Consider the following 19,451-nt stretch of genomic DNA (forward strand, 5'->3'; position numbering starts at 1 on the left):
CAGCTGGCGCGGTGCGAGTGACAGGACCTAACCTCCGCGTACGGTATAGAAAATACATTCATATGGTGTCCGAATGCTTCCGGCCTCCCGCACTCACTGGTTGCACTTGGGACCTTGTACATTCTCACGGCATTGGCATTCGCCAGTCTTCGCGTTGCATGCCAAACCGACAGAGCCTCCGATGTCACACTGGCATCCTGCAGGGGGTAAACACCTGGTTAGTTCATTCTGCCAAGCGCAGGTCCTAGGAGGATATTTATAGGGGTCTTAGCTGGGGAATGCGGGGGGAGGCATCCGCTCTCCTAACAAGGAATTAAAGAGGAATTTCCACATATCCAATTAGAGGGGAATTCATCACCCCGGGGAGAGCAGACAGGAGACCGCAGAGACTCAAAAAGTCAGAAGAGGACAAAAGAAGTGGGCTGGTAATGTGCCGACTACTTCTGTGAGGCTGAAATATGCTCAAAGTAGTTGTCACTTCCCCACCTCCACCCTTTTGGTAGTTTGTTGCAGGGGGAGGTGCTAAGAACATGACAAGCTCCTCCCAGAATATGAATCTCAGGCATCATGGGAGGAGAAAGGACTATCTACTGATTACTCCATGTTTCAGGACTAGAGATGAGCGAGCGTACTCGGTTCGGGTGTTTTTGCACTCGAGCACCACTTTTTCCGAGTAACTGACTACTCGGACAAAACGATTCGGGGGGGCGCCGGGAGTGTGGGGGGGGTTGCAGAGGGGAGTCGGGGGGGGGGGGGAGAGAGCTGCCCCCTGTTCCCCACTGCTACCCCCCCCGCTCCACCACGGCGCCCCCTGAATCTTTTCGTCCGAGTAGTCAGTTACTCGGAAAAAGCGGTGCTCGAGTGCAAAAACACCCGAACCGACTACGCTCGCTCATCTCTATTCAGGACCACAGCATTTTTATTTTTCAGTCGACAGAGCTGTGTCATTCCTGTTTTGGGGAAGCGCGGACAAAACGATTCGGGGGGCGCCGGGAGTGAGCGGGGGGTTGCAGAGGGGAGTGGGGGGGGGAGAGCTGCCCCCTGTTCCCCACTGCTACCCCCCCCCCCCCGCGCCGCCCCCCGAATCTTTTCGTCCGAGTAGTCAGTTACTCGGAAAAAGCGGTGCTCGAGTGCAAAAACACCCGAACCGAGTATGTTCGCTCATCTCTATTCAGGACCACAGCATTTTTATTTTTCAGTCGACAGAGCTGTGTCATTCCTGTTTTGGGGAAGCGCGGTGATCAGAAAACGGCTGTTTTGACATTTTTTTATGGAATTTACCCCGTTCCGTGTTAAATAATATTTTATTGCATGGGATGTTACGGATGTGGTGAAACCATTTTTTTTTTCTAGTTTCTTTTTTTAATTTTTTCAATATTTAAAGAATTGTGTAAGGGGAAAAAAAAATATTTTCCCGTAAAAGCGTTTAGAGGTCACAGTCAGCATCTGCGGGGTTAAACAGCATGGAGGAGCGCTTAGATGAGGCTTCTCACTGCTGTTCTGGGATAAAAAAAAAGACATCGCCCCTATATGTAACAATCAGAGAGCAAATATGCTCTCTGATGGATAAGAGGGTGCTTACATAAACAAAACTCCATGCTGCCCTCCACTGGGACAGGGAGATAAGCAGGAGAACCACAGATCCTCTCTGTCCCTCTTTATTCTGTTTTTAGGAGGGTAAAATGAACAAAAAAAGCATTCTGACTCGTTTTTTTTTTTAAAGTTTCAGGTGCTGGATGAAAAGTGTGTTCAGTTTATCGTATGGCTCGTTTATGGGTGCGACGATACAACACGTGGGATTTTAATTAAAAAACTCTTTTAAACAAAGAGGGGAAAGTGCACAGAAAATAATTTTTTTAGTTTTTTTTTTTTACTTTTGTTTTATTTTTAACTATTTTACTTCTTAAATTCCCGTAATGCCCTTGAACCTACAATGCTGTGATTGCAATGATAAGACTTTATTTACTCATCGACCCTATGCTATTACATGGCAGAAGGCTGATGACGTCAGAGGGGAAGTGCTCGCTCTCTGTGAACCCTTTACATGCTATGATTGCGTTGATTACATGCCATGATCGCATTGATCGTGGCATGTAAGGGGTTAACAGCAGGTATCGGATGTTCTCACTGTCAAGTCACAGCCGGCCCCCACTGTGGATCACAAGGGCTCAGCTTTTAAGACCGCACCATACATGGAATGTAAGTATACGTCCATTCGCGACAGCTGCTTCCCAGCCAGGATTGTGCATATACATCCTGGGGCAAGAAGGGGTTAAAATGACACCAAAAGCATACTGGTAGCCCTGATAGACCAGAGCTACAGCTGTTTGAAGTTGGACAAGCCGTGTTCATCCAAAACTGTAACGTATTTTTACTGTAGAATGAACAGAGGTCGTCAAAACTGCTGGTGGGTAATGATGAAGAAACGCTACTCCTGAGGAGAGGAGCCTACCCTGGCACCCAAAGTAGCTGTCCGGCTGCAGGTTGTAGAATCCATCTTTGCACTTGCTGCAGGATCCGCTGCATATGTTGGGTTTGCAGAAACACTGGCCGGTGGCCTAGTAGACAAGAAATCAAAGCATTGAAGTGTTACACAAATCGATGACCGGATCCCTGTCCATGGATAACCAATGCCAGCTCCTACCCACTGAAAGGGCAACACAGTGACAATGCATGCCCGATCCTGAGAATGAAGAGACCAGCAAATTAGTATAGCAGAACCGGCACCTATTGTCGCACTTCGTTCTATGAGACGGTGAGATGCCGGGACCCCCAGAACAAAGGGTGAATAGCATTTTTTTTACTGCTACTGTCACTTTAAAACCAAAGCAACTGGATGCAAGACACAATCCATCACTCTCGACAGCCATCAATGTAACTGATATGGGAAAATCGACATGATCGCTTCCCCCTCGCCGCGTCCGCCCAGCAGTTACATCTATCTGAAATTACACACACGCTCCATGGTTCATCCGTCACCTCAGATAACCTCTGCGTCTCTATGGTACACAGTCCGGTCATGACCCTCACCCCCTGATAATCCCCTCGCCACACGCATCGATGAATAAGGATCCTCATCCACTGGTCATACTGTCAATGAAAGAATCTAGGACCAAGATGCAACAATAAATATCTCTTCTTCTTGTGTGATATCAGCCCAACCCTCCTACCGCACTATATAAACTCTGTCAAAAACATCCCACCCCGAGAAGAAGTTGTAATTTTGCTGTAAAACCCGTCCTGCGGTTCCATCTCAGGCAGATCTGAAAATGAGTTGTGGTGATAAGACGGATGGTCTTGTCACCTGAGACCACAAAAGTGGTTTCCCCCTTTGGCCTATAAGAGGCTCTCGGAGGCTCCTTGTGTGTAGTGACCTCTTCTTCCGCTTCTGTAGAGCTTGTTGGCCACTAGATGCCTCTATGACGCAGAGAAGAGGTTTCACCCCATTACCAGAGGGGGCGCATTATTGGGATGTGAGAAGCTGGAGGGTCATATCCATGAATTGTCCCCCACCGGGCTATTATGACCAGACTGTTAAGGGGTGTTGGGACCAGTGGATGTGTGAGGGCGCACAAGGTGACTGGGCTCAGGACCCCCTAACAGACCACCAGTAGAGAGGAGCGTCTGACCAGACTGTTAGGGGATGTTGGGACCAATGGATGGGGGCACACAAGGTGAACAGGCTCAGGACGCCACCTACAGACCACCAGTAGAGAGGAGTGTCTGACCAGACTGTTAGGGGATGTTGGGACCAATGGATGGGGGCACACAAGGTGAACAGGCTCAGGACGCCCCCTACAGACCACCAGTAGAGAGGAGCATCTGACCAGACTGTTAGGGGGCTTTAGGACCAGTGGATGTGTGAGGGCACACAAGGTGACCGAGCTCAGGACCCCCTACAGACCACCAGTAGAGAGGACCATCTGGCCAGACTGTTAGGGGGCGTCGGGACCAGTGGATGTGTGAGGGAACACAAGGTGACCGGGCTCAGGACGCCCCCTACAGACCACCAGTAGAGAGGACCATCTGACCAGACTGTTAGGAGGTGTTGGGACCAGTGGATGTGTGAGGGCACACAAGGTGACCGGGCTCAGGACGCCCCCTACAGAGCACCAGTAGAGAGGAGCGTCTGACCAGACTGTTAGGAGGTGTTAGGACCAGTGGATGTGTGAGGGCACACAAGGTGGCCGGGCTCAGGACGCCCCCTACAGACCACCAGTAGAGAGGAGCGTCTGACCAGACTGTTAGGCGGTGTTGGGACCAGTGGATGTGCGAGGGCACACAAGGTGACCGGGCTCAGGATGCACCCTACAGACCACCAGTAGAGAGGAGCGTCTGACCAGACTGTTAGGAGGTGTTGGGACTAGTGGATGTGTTAGGGCACACAAGGTGATCTGGCTCAGGACGCCCCCTACAGACCACCAGTAGAGAGGAGCGTCTGACCAGACTGTTAGGGGGTGTTGGGACCAGTGGATGTGTGAGGGCACACAAGGTGGCCGGGCTCAGGACCCCAGGACAGACCACCAGTGGAGAAGATTGTCTGATCCACCAACAAGCACTAGCAGCTCCAACTGTTTCGTTGTCCACCATCCAGATACAGGGGGCGCCATCTGTGTCTGTCAGAAACATTTCCTGGCACAGATGGCTAAGGGACATTTGGTCTCACGGCGCCCATTACAGTGGTGTCGTGAATGATAAAACTGAACGCTACAGATGGGAAGCGGGTTGTCTTCAGCGACTAATCCAGGTTAAGTTTGGGTGCTGACGACGGCCGTGTTCATGTCTGGAGACCTCGGGGTGAGCGCCTCAATCCTGGCTTTGCTGTGGAGCGACACACTGCCCCCTGTTGGTGTTATGGTCTGGAGGGCTATCGCATACAACATTCGGTCAACCATAGTAGTTGTATGAGGTACAATGACAGGTACAATGTGCTTACAGGTGCCACTTGGCAATTGCCGAGAATACGTGAGCGCTAGCACTGGTGTAGAAGTGCTCAAAGACTGCTAATACAGAAGCACCATGTAAGAGAGCTGATTGCTGGGCTGCACCTGAGCTTGTAGGTTCAGCCCAGCAATTATCAGGCCAACGCTAGCACTCATGTAATAGTAGCCTAACTATACTGACCCTATGATATGCTGCAGACACAGCTGCAGGGCTTGTTGCATTGTATCAGAGCAGCCACAAGCCCTATATGTGATCAGGATGAAGTCAGGAGGGGTTTTCAATCTCTACAAGGAAACAAGAATACTTCCAAACCCAAGTCTGAGAAATTCTACATCAAAACCATATTTTAAAAGCGGATGTTCTATTATGCACTTCTGGATCTTGTGACCACTAGGTGGCACTGTTAGATTGCTCAGTGGGTATAATTTAGCATTTGGTTGGGTGCAAAGCTGAAAAAAGACAGTCAATAAGATTCCGAAGAGACAGTATGTGATATGAATAGGTAATATAAAAGCTTTTCCTACCTGCTGACACTCTCCAACTCCATTTATTGTCCCGGAGCCACACTCACATCCTGCAGGAGGCATAAAGAGAGTTGGTCTGAGTATTGACGGCTATATGTAGTATTTGCGGGGGGTTGGGATGATAATGGGAACAGGCTTCTTACGTTTGCAGCCTTCGGGGTGTTCGGAGGAGAGACCCCAGTATAAGGGTTTGCACTTGTCGCAGGCTGTGCCCTCCACATTTTCCTTGCACTCACAGGAGCCCTGAAGGATACGAGAAAACAGGATGAGGCCATGAAAAATCCATAGGGGGCTCCACATACTAGTCCATAGGGGAATGAGCATACTGGTATTATAAGAGAGGAGACGGCCACCCAACCTTCAAGCCCGCTTCTCTCCTCCCATGGCACAGCTTTGCCCTCCCCGCACCTTTAAAGGACCAGTGTCTGACTGGTAACCCTTTGGCTGCCGGTAATGCTGACATCATCCCCATCTCTGCCCGTGTTATCTCCTTCTCCGCTCAATGCCACATGTCACCCGATGCCAGGGACTGAGTGCATTCCGAATGTTTGCTCCAGGAAAACAGCTGTGACCCCGCTGCGGACCCCGCTTTGTCCTGCTCCTCGTGTCTTCACCCACACGTCACCGCTACACTACTGCAAGCTCAGCATGGTCTCGGGTTCTCAGCAAGTTCAACTAATGAACCGTTTACTTCCTCATCCCATTCCCAGTATGGCTCCCAGTCTATAAGACTGACAAAAGCTATTAAAGTGCATTAGCCCCCTCGGGAAAGAAAAGCCCCCCATCCATACAACTCCATGAAGTCTTCCAAAACACACATGTAACTATGAAATGATGGAGAACCCAACACTTCTGTGCCAGGCGAAGAGAGTCCAATCATTTCAGTTGACACCATGTAATACTTCATTCACGAGAACTTTAAACTAAGTTTACTCTTTTTATGTCCCTGTAGGGGACTTGAACCATAACAGATATGATCGCTATGATATTGCATTGCAGGACTTCTGTACTGCAACGCCTTATCACTTACAATAGCGATCCTAGGCAATGGCAAACCGGGACACCAGTATACTGAGGAGTGCAAATGATGTCCCAGAGGGAGCGTGCTTCCTCTTTGAACCCTTTACATGCTGCGATGTACATTGTTCATGGCATGTAAGGGGTTAAGAGCCATCGCAATGGGAGGCCGGCTATCAGTCACAGCCCGCTCCTGCTCTGAGATGGCATGGGCTCACCTCTGAACCTGTGCCGTCCACAGGGTGTAAGCTCACGCCCAGTTGTATCAAGTAGCAATCACCCAGGATGTAAACTTACATCCTGTAGCGTTAAGGGGTTAAAGAGGTATTCCCAGTTCAACCAAACAAGGCGGCAATGGGAACACCGTTCTGTAAGTGGTGGAAGGAGACACCCAGCGCAGTTGGGTTATGCTGTTTCCATAACTTCTAGAGAAGTCAATGGTTGTTATGTTACAATGTAGCACAAGGTGCTACACTGTCTCCAGGACTTCCAGAAGCAGCGTAACCCACTGTGCTACATTGTTTGCAAAATACTCCATTGACTTCTATGGGTCTTACAAAAACAGCATAGCGAAGCCTGCTTGGCTTTTTCCATAATCCATAAGCCCCCTAGTCAACTCATATAGCCAAGCTGAGGGCAACTAGAGACAGGTGGGGGTCAGAGAGGTAAGACCCGCATCTATCAAGACTTTTATGGCATATCCTATGAATGAGTTGGGAATACCCCTTTAAGAGTCATCAGCTAAACCTACCTCTGGAGGATCAACGCTGAAGGAAGTAGATCCGGCCGGATTACAGGGTCCCACTAAAAGAGGAAAATAGAAGTAGAACATCCGATACTCCATCATCTACATACTGTTTTATTACTGAACTCAATATGTGCAGCAAACCTCCGTGTCGCCCCTCGGGCCCTGCACTACAGTTCATCAGTTTTGCCTTAAGTGTACTTTAACCCCCTAGTGACCACACGTTTTTGCTTTTTTCCATTTTCCTTTTTTCCTCCCCCCTTTTAAAAAATCGTAACTCCTTTATTTATCCATCTACATCGCTGTATGAGGGCTTGTTTTTTGCGGGACGAGTTGTAGTTTTCACTGGTTCTATTTAATGTCCCGTATAATGTACTGAAAAACTTTTACAAAATTCTAAGTGGAGAGAAATGGAAAAAAAACCAACATTCTGCCATCTTTCAGTGCGTCTTGGTTTTTTTTGCTATAATACTTGTACTTTTTTTAAAGATATTTAATTTTTTTCTGTCTCCATCTTCTGCGCACAATAACCTTTTCATTTTTCCATCTATATACTGGTGTGAGGGCTCATTTTGTGCGGTACGTCCTGTTGCTTCCGTTAGTAGCATTCTAGAATACGTAGGACTTTTTAATCATTTTTTATAAGATTTTTTCTTGGCAACAGGGTGACCAAAAAAAAGCGCATTTCTGGCTTTTTTTTCCGGACGACGTTTACTTTGTGCAGTAAATAATTTGTTACTTTGATAGAACGGACTTTTACGGACGCAGCGATCCCAAATATGTATTTTTGCTTTATTATTTACATTTTTTATTTTAAATATGGCAGAAGGTTTTTTTTTTAACTTTTATAACTTTTTTTTTACATAATTAATAAAACTTTATTGTTCTTATTTTTTACTTTTTCTTTAGGTCCTCCTGGGGGACAACAACTAGCGATGCTTGGATAGCTTATGCAGTATGATGTAATGCCATAGCATTACATCATACTGCATTCTGACAGGCAGCCTATCAAGCCATTCCCGAGGGGTGCCTTTCAGAAGGCCCCCAGCTGCCATGACACCAGCACAGCTCCCCCGATCTCACTGCGGGGAGGCCGTATGGGACCCCCGAACATCGTTCAGGAGATTTAAATGCCGCTGTCAGAATTGACAGCAGCATTTAAAGGGTTAACAGTCCTGATCAGCAGCACGGCCGAATGGGGCTGCTGCCCACAGGTGTCCGCTGTAATAACCTGCGATGTATAGAGGGAGATAGCGTCGCTATCTCCCTCCATACGCGTCCTACAACAGCAGGACGTAAAAACACAATAGGGTGGTCACTAAGGAGGTAAGTCAGACCCTGTCCCCCTCCTTCATTACCTTCACAGTTTGGAAATCCATATGTTCCACTGGCACAGGAGTCACATCTGAGCCCGGTGACCCCAGGGCGACACCGGCACTGTCCACTCTGGGGGTCGCATATGCTGTGGAGGGAGCCCTCCCTGGAGCAATGGCAAGCTGCAAGAAGAAAAGATGGAAGGTGAACCAACCTGCAGCCATCCGGCACTACTTACCCAACCAGGGGAGCTGGTTCTCATTGAAGAGACCCAGCGGGTACATGGAGATTTATTTTCAGGCAATGCTTCATGGGAAAAAGTATGCCAATTAGTTCTTCAATGAGAGCCAGTGATCCCCTTCCTCGGAGCTCCGTAAGAGCTTGGTGGGATTAGTGGGTCAGTTCCAAATCATGGGATCCCTTCCAGTCTAGTTACCCTTCCCATGAATTTTGGCCCAGATTTCCCATGTGGAAAGCCCATGAGCTTCCTCTAGTGACCAGTAGCAATAGGTGCGCTGAAGACTCACGTGTGCAGGTAGGGAAGCCATAGTATCCAGGGGCACACTGGTTGCAGGTGAGTCCTGCATAACTGGGGTGACAATGGCAGTGTCCGGTCGGGTTGCAGTTGTTGTCTAGCGCCCCCCGATGATCACATGAACAAACTAAGGAAAAAAATGCAGTAAAGTAAGAAACTGGTCTCAAAATGGAAAAATAAGTAGTTTGTTAACCCTAAATGTGTAATTCCCCTTCACAATCCATAAGGGGCTCCAAGTGGGGGCCGCATATCTAACAGCAAAAGTTCAGCTTGAGTTTATAGTGATGAGCAAGCATACTCGCTAAGGGCAATTGCTCGAGCGAGCATTGCCCTTAGCGAGTACCTGCCCGCTCGAGACAAAAGATTCGTGTGCCGGCGGCGGCCAGGGGGCTGCGGGGGAGAGCGGGGAGGAACGGAGGGGAGATCTCTCTCTCCCTCTCTCCCCCCTGCTGACTGCCGCTACTCACCGCTCCCCCATGCTGGCACCCGAACCTTTTCTTCCGAGCGGGCAGGTACTCGCTAAGGACAATGCTCGCTCGAGCAATTGCCCTTAGCGAGTATGCTCGCTCATCTCTATGAGTTAACCTTTCCCTTATTTGAGCTCACAACCTCCAACATCTCCCACTGGTTCAGTGTCTGCTATTATATGCTTCTTCCTCAAGGCTCCCCATCCTCTCTACCTTCCTATGACCATCCGATAGACTGGAATATTGGATAATCCGGCTACTACCAGGTCCCATTGATGCCGGATTAAGGAACTGTACATAGAATATGCAGACTGTTTATTTTGGCATTAACTAAATGTCAAGCCGATTCTAAAAGTAGAAATCCACTTGTTGCAGAGTAGATGGATCATACCTTGGCAGTAGGGGTAGGAGTGATATCCCGCGGAGCACTGCTCACATCTAGGACCGTCGTATTCTGGCTTACAGTAACAGCGCCCCCTCTCATCACAGCCCTCGGGTAAAGTGCCCACATGGCTGCAGCCACACACTGGCGAAAGACATGGGGAAACATAAGCATTGCAGTGACTTATGCAGCCACTAGGTGGCAACAATACTGACACCCCCAATTAGGTTTTCCTTTATGCAGACTCTTTCACTGCCAGATGTTACCAAAACACTTAAAATCAGGATTATGGGACCAATCAAAGGCAGGAAGTCCATAGTGTCCCAGACGTTCATCCCAGAAGTGTTTATACAATTTATGGTCCCTCTGCATATAAAACGCAGGACTCACACTGGCACAGAGGATAGTTGAAATATCTGGGAGTACATCTGTCACAGAAGGTTCCCTCAAAGCCGTCCCGACATGCACACTGCCCGCTGTCCTTATCGCAGCTGCCATCGTACACGCCGGGTCCGGAGCACTGGCACTCTGTGGGTCAGAGGAGCAAAGAGTCATTCAAAACCGAAGGGAAAAACATGGAAAACACAGAAGGACAGGAAACGGGGAGGGGGAGCAGAGTATTAGGGAAGCTGCGGAGATTCTGTACCTCTCATAGTGAGGGTCTACAGTATATGCACAAAGGCTGGCACCATACTGGCAGACTCACCTTGACAGGTGGCACTGTAGTAGCCGGGGGCACACGTGTCGCAAGCCTCTCCCTGGAAGTTGTCTTTGCAGATACAAGTGCCGGTAGAGGAGTCTCGGCGACAGGCGTTTCCTTCTGTTCCAACTACGTTGCAATCACAGGCTGGAAGAGGAAGAAGTGGCTCTGTCACTCGCTGCACGGTCTGTGCTGCTGCCCATTATACAACCTGCCTCTACCACCTATCATACTGCACTGGTATAGGAATGAAGCTTTGGTCGTGCCAAGGGGCACAGTTGGTTGATACCGCTGAAAACTGTGTTCAGAGGCTCCGGACTTTGCCAAAAAGTATTGCAGAGCGTCTGTTACAATGTAACAGTGCTGGTAGAAGCCATCATCCTTACCGGTAACATTGGATCTGCAGCATTACTGAGTTTATAGAGTATAGAGTGCCCTCAGCCGGAGGGGCATAAGCAAGGCTGGGGTCCCATACATCAGACACTGTTTTTTGCTGGAGGCAGAAACAACTGATGACATTTTGGTACACTTTGTGCATCGGTTCGGCATTCATAGTTCGTTGCATGCAATGGTTTTCTGTCCGGTGCTGGGAGGCATCGGCATCAAAAACTGATGCGATAAAATACTTTGGGGTCAGCTTTAACATCAGTTGTAATGAAATGTCAGAAGGAAAAAGTGCCGGAAACTTGGACATATGGAAACCTGGCTCAGACTTCATAGGACCCCCTAGCAAAGTCAGGGGGGTCATATAAACTGTGCGTTGCATACAGCAGCATAACTACTTTCACGTCAGCAGAGCAGCATCCTATAGCGGGGCTCCTGCACAAAGCAGAACTCACATAGTAATGCTAGAAAGCCACATTGATTGGCATCTGAGATCCTCACAGTAGCTGATATATCCCATATGCAAAAAGTTACACCCTAAGGCCTTAGTCAGACGGGCGTTTTTAGCCGCGATTTGCGCATGCGCATGCGTCCGGCGATTTTATAAAACCATTGCTTTGCAATGGTATCGGACACATGAGCGCTTTTTATGCGCTCGTCCGATAAATTATAGAACAGAAATCGCAGATCGCACCTATCTGCGATCTGCGATTCCTGTTCTCTTCTGTATATGCGCTCAATGGGGCCGGCGGCAGCAGCGCAGACCCCATTGAGAACATATAGAAGACAAATCATTCTTCTCTGCCACAGCTGGAACAGCTGTGGCAGAGAAGAACGATGTTTGCTCATTGAATTCAATGGAGCGGCAATACAGCCGCTCCATTGAAAGCAATGGGCTGCCGGCGTGCGCGGGGTGAATTGTCGGGAAGGGGTTAAATATATAAGCCCTTCCCTGCAATTCATCCTAAAATGTGTTAAAATAAAAAAAAATTGTATACTCACCTTTCCGCTGCAGCCGGAGTCCAGCCGCGGCCGCTGTCAGTTCTCCTGAACTGCTTCTTGGCACTATTCAGCCGGCGGGGCTTTAAAATCCCCGCCTGCTGAATGATCTGCCTCTGATTGGTCACAGCCCTGACCAATCAGAGGCCGGTTTCACTCACACACCCATTCATGAATTCATGAATGGGTGAGTGACTGCTGCCTCTCAGCGCTGAGCCAATCAGGGGCAGGTCTGACTCACATCCATTCATGAATTCATGAATGGGTGTGAGTGAGACATGCCTCTGATTGGCTCAGCGCTGAGCCAATCAGGGGGCAAGTCTGACTCACACCCCCTTCACACCCACTGCAGGACGGCCGCGCGGAGCTCCGGCTGCCGGGAGAAGGTGAGTATACAATTTTTTTTTATTTTTACACATTTTAGGATGCATTGCAGGGAAGGGCTTATATATTTAAGCCCTTCCCGACAATTCATCCCGGGCTCGCCCGCAGCGCATTGCTTTCAATGGAGGCGGCTCTATTGCCGTCTCCATTGAATGCAATGTGCTGGACAGCTCCGGCCCGTTTCTAATGAAACACGGCTAGGAGCAGATTTTCGGGCGATTTGCGGGCGACTTGCGCGCACCGGTCACACGATTTGCGGATACGCATCCGTCATGCGATCCGCAAATCGCGCGAAAAAACGCCCGTCTGACTAAGGCCTTAACTGAGCTTGGTGAATTGGAGTAGGTCAGCACAGGTTTCTGAACCTCTAAATAGTGATTAGCGAACTTTTCAAAAGTTTAGTTTGCCCGGTTTGCCAAAATTAGGCAAACATTTTGGGCTGGTTTGAATTAATTCAAACCGAACCAGAACTTCACCGATGGTGAAGGAAAACTGGTGTATAACACTGTCTAAGAGCCATAAAAGCCATGTATAACACCGGAAGGTCACCTGGGAGTGTATCTACGTACTTTTGTAGATGAAGATGGAAAGAGAAGGGTGGAGCACACCCCTGAGCAGTGCCAAAGGCCCAAGTCACAGGTGTGAGCCTGGGGCCAAAACCATAAGAAGGGCTACTGAAAATACGTGGTGGAGATACTGCCAACCAGGTGAACCTAGATGAACAACTGGTAGAGGTACTGCCAACCGGGTGAACCTAGGTGAACAACTGGTGGAGGTACTGCCAACCAGGTGAACCTAGATCAGTGGTGGCGAACCTATGACACGCGTGCCAGAGGCGGCACGCAGAGCCTTCCCTGCTGGCACGCGCCACATCGGCCGCTCACCACTTGTGAATACCAGCAGGGGCCGCGGCTCCCCCGCCGGCATTCACAAACGGCACTGCTCGCCGCGCTGATCCCGGCACACACTGACTTCAGTCTGCAGCTGGAATCCCCCTCCCCCCTGCCCCGACGTCTCCTACTACTTGGTTCCGCCGGGAGGGGGCGGTGTCCAGCAGCGTGTGTGTCAGAATGTGTGCCGGGAGCATATTAACACTTTCTTCCCCACTTCTGCAGCAATCAGCAATTCCCAGCAACCTGATTGGTTGCTTGGTTTGGCTGATTCACCAAACAACCAATCAGGTTGCTGGGAATTACCTATTGAGGCAGAAGTGGGGAAGAAAAAGTTAATATGCATGCCGGGACCATCGCTGACCAGAAGAGGAGCTGAGCTTACAGGAGGAGGAGGTAAGTATGTGGGTCTCGGGAGGCGCACTGTGGGGTGTCACTAATGCACGGGGGGGCCGCTGGGGGGGTGTCCCTAATTCACTGGGGGGCCGCTAGGGGGTGTCCCTAATGTACTGGGGGGGGGTGTCACTACTGCACTGGGGGGCGTCTCTAATGCACTTGGGGGGCCGCTGGGGGGTGTCCCTAATGCACTGGGGGCCGCTGGGGGGTGTCCCTAATTCACTGGGGGGCCGCTAGGGGGTGTCCCTAATGTACTGGGGGGGGGGGGGTGTCACTACTGCACTGGGGGGCGTCTCTAATGCACTTGGGGGGCCGCTGGGGGGTGTCCCTAATGCACTGGGGGCCGCTGGGGGGTGTCCCTAATGCACTGGGGGCCGCTAGGGGGTGTCCCTAATGTACTGGGGGGGGGTGTCACTACTGCACTGGGGGCGTCTCTAATGCACTTGGGGGGCCGCTGGGGGGTGTCCCTAATACACTGGGGGCCGCTGGGGGGTGTCCCTAATGCACTGGGGGCCGCTGGGGGGGGGGTCACTATTATCGCTGTGGGGTGGGGGACACGATTACCGCTAGGGCCGCTGTGGGGTGGGGGTCACTATCACCGCTGGAGTTGCTGTGGGGTGGGGGTCACTATCACCGCTGGAGCCGCTGTGGGGTGGGGGTTACTATTATTGCTGCAGCGTGGGGGGTCACTATTACTGCTGGGTGGGGGTCACTATTATCACTGGGGGTGCTGGGGGGTGTCACTATTACCGCTGGGGGTGGGGGTCACTATTACCGCTAAGGCTGCTGTGTGGTGGGGGGTCACTATTATCAGTCTAGGGGGGGTCACTATTACCGCTAAGGGCCGCTGTGCGGTGGGGGTCACTATTACCGCTGGGGCTGCTGGGGGGGTGTCACTATTACCGCTGGGGCTGCTGTGTGGTGGGGAATGTTTACATGTGGCGGACATGGGCAGGGCCGCTTTAAAATAGACAGCGTGCAGATTTTGACTACTTTTTGGATGCGGAAATGCTGCAGAATTTTCCACAGAAATTTCCCCTGAGGACATTCTGCAGTATTTCTGCATCCAAAAAGCAGTCAAAATCTGCACGCTGTCTATTTTGAAGCGGCCCTGTCCTTTTTAGAACGACAGGGGTAAAATCATATGTCGTGATAAGCCCCGCCCCCTGACGTGTTGGCACTTTGCGATAAATAAGTGGGTTTTAGGTTGCAGTTTGGGCACTCGGTCTCTAAAAGGTTCGCCATCACTGACCTAGATGAACAACTGTTAGAGGTACTGCCAACCAGGTGAACCTAGGTGAACAAATGGTGGTGGTACTGCCCACTAGGTAGGGAGACTAGATATATGGGTTGAAAAGTTTGGTGTGTTGGTGCAACTCCTCAGTGAAAAGTTGTGAGGCAAGAGGATAAAATATCTGATTTCCCTTTTATTTAGCCAATTCAGACCGGCAATAAAAAATATGCGTTTTGGGGTGAACGTCTTCATCAGTCGTGCTGCTCCCCCACTGTGTCACTGTCTCGGGCCTCCCTGCTTGTTGTGTTTCTGCCCTGTCTTTTGGGTACATGCCATCCGCCCACCCAGATCAGTAATGTTCCGCGCAGCGTGACTAATGAAGGGGTTTAACCCAAAAAAAGCGTATTTTTATTGTTGGTTTTGAATGACTAAATAAAAGAGAAGTTGGATATTTTATGCCATTTCCCTACAATCTTTCCCTGGAGAGGTGCGCCAACATAACGCTTCCTTCAAGCCGCATACTGAAGTACTTTGAGCTGTTTTAAGACAAAGTTAATGGGAGAAAAAGAAAGAAAAAAGAAGAAGGAAAAGGGAGGAGGAAGAAAAGAAGAAAAAGAAAAGAGAAGGACAAAAAGGAAGAAAAAGAAAAGAGAAGGACAAAAAGGAAGAAAAAGAATGTTAATGAAGAAGAATGAAAAACAAGGAAGAAGGAGCAAAAAAGAAGAAAAAGAAGGATAAAGAAGAAAAAAGAAAAGGAAGGAGAAAAAAGAAGAAGGAAAAGGGAGGAGGAAAAAAAGAAGAAAAAGAAAAGAGAAGGACAAAAAGGAAGAAAAAGAAAAGAGAAGGGCAAAAAGGAAGAAAAAGAAGGATAAAGAAGAATGAAAAACAAGGAAGAAGGAGCAAAAAAAGGAGAAAAACGAAGAAGGAAAAAAGGAAGGATAAAGAAGAAGAAAGAAAAGGAAGGAGAAAAAAGAAGGAAGAAAAATAAAGAAGAGGGAAAAAGAAGGAAAAAATAAGGAAAAGGGGGAAAAAAAGAAGGAAGGAAAAAAAATTAAGAAAGAAAAAGAAGGAGAAATATTATTATGTTAGTTGGATTAGCCAAAACGAACCTTTAGCGAAGTTTGACCTAAAACAGGGTTTGACTGTTTCACTTTGCTCAGCACTACTGCTAAATGTAATTTCCATTCACTGACATTAAGCAGAGATATCAATGCGACCTTCCAAGATAAGCTTTTCCAAGGGGGAACGTGCACGTAATTTTCACTTTCTCGCGAGCGGATCCTGCAGTGTATACTTTGTAATAACGTGACATTCGATGGACTGAGGATAACAGCGAGGACAGGACGCCGAGAACATTTTGAAAAGAGCAGATAAAGCGATTCTTACTTATGAACTCCCCCGCCGGCTGCTTCTGGGCGCCTGTGTCGTCAGATGTATCTGAAACAGCTTAGAGGAGAAAGAAGGAGAGAAGAGTCATAGTGCCATCTGGTGTTACAGATCAGGTACTGCACCCTACATCTCATCCACTTGCACTGAAGCTCCTAATGTATGCTGCCCGTCCCTAGGTTTATTCATCAGCTGGAATGATATTGCTGAATTATAGTCTGTGCCAATCACCCACTTGCCAAGAGGCATGCATTGTGCCAGCTTGTGGGGTGGTGAACAGCTCGAACCCCCAGATACATCCCATGTTAGTTTTCTCTTCTTGCAACACATTTCAAGGTGAAACTTACGGTAGCACTGAGGAAAATCCACATATCCGTCCGCGCAGGCTCTGCAGTCCTCGCCAGTGTAGTTGGGTTTGCAGTAACATCTTCCTGTAAGGTCCTCACAAGTCCCACTCATGAACTCAGAGTCACAGACACAAACTGCAAGGGAACACAACGGGTAAGTGCATTCAGGAGTTTTTCGTCTAGCATTCCATGCTGGATCTGCGCTGGAGGCGGAGCCTCCGACACAGATGTGCGCAGAGTCTAAGACACCGAGTTCATTATGACTATCTCTATATACAGTATAGTCAGTGGGGCGTTGTACAGTTCAATGGCATAGGCTCATACTGTCTCCCCAAGTGAGGAGGGGTACTGTTTTTCCTTATGGAGACCGCCAAGTAGAAGGAGATTTACAGCCATGCAATGCTCCTCTGGGAAATTTGGTATGCAAATAGCAGATGGTATAATGTTTCTGCAGCGCCACCTATTGGAAAGTAACTTCCCTACAACCTTCTAGAAGGTCTAGTAATGTGACGGCGGCTATATTTACGCGGGCGAGTGCAAAATCGGACCTAAATCAAGCTTGAAAAAATGTAATTTTTACTGTAAGGACAATTTGGTTTCCGAGAAAATCACATCGAATCGCCGAAGATGCGTTTTTGAGATGTGTAAAAATTGCATATTTTTCTAATAGGAAGATTTCAAAAACGATACAGGCACATAGATAAAGCATGGAAATGGTGTCAGGCCAAATGGGACGTGTAGTGCACCACACAGGCTTACAACCTATTAATGACGCCATATTCCATCCCGGCTGGTTGCCCTGCACTTCAGCAGTGGACTACACTGGCACTGCCACCCTGGGCGCCCCCAATATCTAAAGCTAGACTGCTTGCTGCAAAAATACTGATAAATACGAGGTATTGGTTAATATTATGGCCAAAATACACAAGCTCACAACCCACGTCAAGGGTCCTTGTTCTGTTGGGAGTCCCTAGACTAATAGAGGATTGGATGTTGATTTATACAGAAGCTGCCATCCTACAGGTGGCGCAGCAGAGGCACTGTACCATCTCCCATTTGCATATTGTTTCCCCAATTCAGCCTATGTCACATAAGGGGGTCTCCATTTTAGCCACCTCTATTAGCCAGAGCAGAGAGCTGCTGCAAAGAGTAGGAATTGGTCCATCCATGTATTACATAGTAGTTCACTGACTTCAATAGGCACTATGTAATGCTCCAGTTTCAGCAGCCGGACCCCTAGTGGGTGATCAGCTGACCTATGCCGGTCGAATTGAAGGAAACCCCCTTAATGTGAGTCAAAAGAGGGGGACATTACATGCGGCATGTACAGTAACAGCTGGGTACAAAAATGATTGACTATGGCCTTTAGCTGCCAGTGTATACGACATATTGGTATCATATACTGACCTCGTCTAGCTGTACTTACGTTGACAAGTGTACGGCGAGTCAGTGGGATGATCCGGTGATTTGTAGTATCCTGAGCGGCACCGCTCACAATTAACGCCATCTGTATTATGCTAAAGAATTCAATAACATAGTATAAAGGGGTTGTCCAGTTGTAAACTATTTATGCCCCATCCTTAGGACAGATCATCAATAGCAGAATAGTGGGGGTTAGTCACTCAGGATCCCCACCCAATGTGCTGAGGACAGCACATTTGTGTACAGAGCTGATTTCCTCAGGAAGCAGACAGCTCCGTTCTTACTGCAGTGGCCAGGCTTGGTATTGCAGGCCAAATTCCAATTCATTTCAATGGGAACTTGGCCTGCAATACCAAGCCTGGCCACTGTAATAGGAACGGAGCTATCTGCTTCCTACTAAAATCAGTTCAGTGCACCGACCTGGCGAGCAGCTGTTCGGCAGGGGTAATGGAATATGCAGACATTGGGCATCATATCAGCTTTACCTGGCATTCCAAGCAGACTCCTCCCCCTACGTACTGGCCCTGGCGATTCATGCTCGCCCTGACTCTGTCAACCTCTGGGTCATAGTGGCAGTCATAGGCATGTCCGTTACAATTGCATGCTGTGAGAGAAGAAAACACTTGGTTAATCTTCCTGGAGTCGGATGTAACAAGATATTTCACATAACGGGCGGCAAACCTATCAAAAGTGATTTACTGCCGCCAACTTTTATCTGCCGCGGATGGATAAAATAAGCCGCTTTAACCCATGACAGAAATACGAGGCTGAGGGTTCTGCTGTGGACTATTAAGCGGATTAACGGCAAATCTGTGTGCGGCTGTCAACGCAGTTTCCACGATTAAACCACATTTAGAATTAACATGTCCATTTTTTTGCGTGGTTTGCCAAATCCTCGCTGTATAAACTACAGTAAGGAAGTCCGCAGGATTCAATGGGCACACCAAAATCTACGGCAACATTACGCAGTGTGAACAAGACCTTAGGCTACAGTCACACATAGTGGGTTTTGGTGCAGATTAGAGATAAGCAAGCACGCGCGTTTAACCCTTTCCAATCCACTGTCTGCCATCTAAAGACATTATGATTTAAAGCTGTACAGCTGCAATGTTAGAAGACATCCGTCTGGGTTCTCTTACTGTATATTGCCAGCCTCTCTGCTGTTGGAGCCTATCCACTGGTCACCTCATGTAGTACTGGCTTTAGCCAGCATATTGCGCTGTTTATAACGGCAGAAAAAGAGTAAGCCCCCTAGGAAAACCAGGATACAAATTGGATTGGAAAGGGTTAAGGCTGATGCTCGATAGAGCATCGGTCCTGTCGAGTAACTGATTACTCGACCGAGCACCATGCGGGGGGGGGGGGGGCGGGAAGGAGCAGG

General features: G+C 48.8%; 1 protein-coding gene across 1 annotated transcript in view; it reads right to left on the reverse strand.

The window, feature by feature from the left end:
• The window catches only part of LAMA5 (laminin subunit alpha 5), a 146,020-nt gene that overhangs the window by 61,048 nt on the left and 65,521 nt on the right, over positions 1–19,451 (reverse strand). Inside the window, exons 8-21 of the mRNA XM_066586920.1 lie at positions 18,556–18,674; positions 18,075–18,165; positions 16,649–16,783; positions 16,302–16,361; positions 10,635–10,775; positions 10,319–10,456; positions 9,938–10,072; positions 9,072–9,206; positions 8,589–8,726; positions 7,237–7,289; positions 5,612–5,711; positions 5,469–5,518; positions 2,453–2,558; positions 98–197 (exon numbers count right to left, since the gene is read on the reverse strand). Coding sequence (XP_066443017.1) covers positions 98–197; positions 2,453–2,558; positions 5,469–5,518; positions 5,612–5,711; positions 7,237–7,289; positions 8,589–8,726; positions 9,072–9,206; positions 9,938–10,072; positions 10,319–10,456; positions 10,635–10,775; positions 16,302–16,361; positions 16,649–16,783; positions 18,075–18,165; positions 18,556–18,674 — 1,501 coding nt within the window. The remainder of the gene's footprint in view (positions 1–97; positions 198–2,452; positions 2,559–5,468; positions 5,519–5,611; positions 5,712–7,236; positions 7,290–8,588; positions 8,727–9,071; positions 9,207–9,937; positions 10,073–10,318; positions 10,457–10,634; positions 10,776–16,301; positions 16,362–16,648; positions 16,784–18,074; positions 18,166–18,555; positions 18,675–19,451) is intronic.

Source organism: Eleutherodactylus coqui, chromosome 13 (genome assembly GCF_035609145.1).
Source record: "Eleutherodactylus coqui strain aEleCoq1 chromosome 13, aEleCoq1.hap1, whole genome shotgun sequence".
NCBI lineage: Eukaryota > Metazoa > Chordata > Amphibia > Anura > Eleutherodactylidae > Eleutherodactylus > Eleutherodactylus coqui.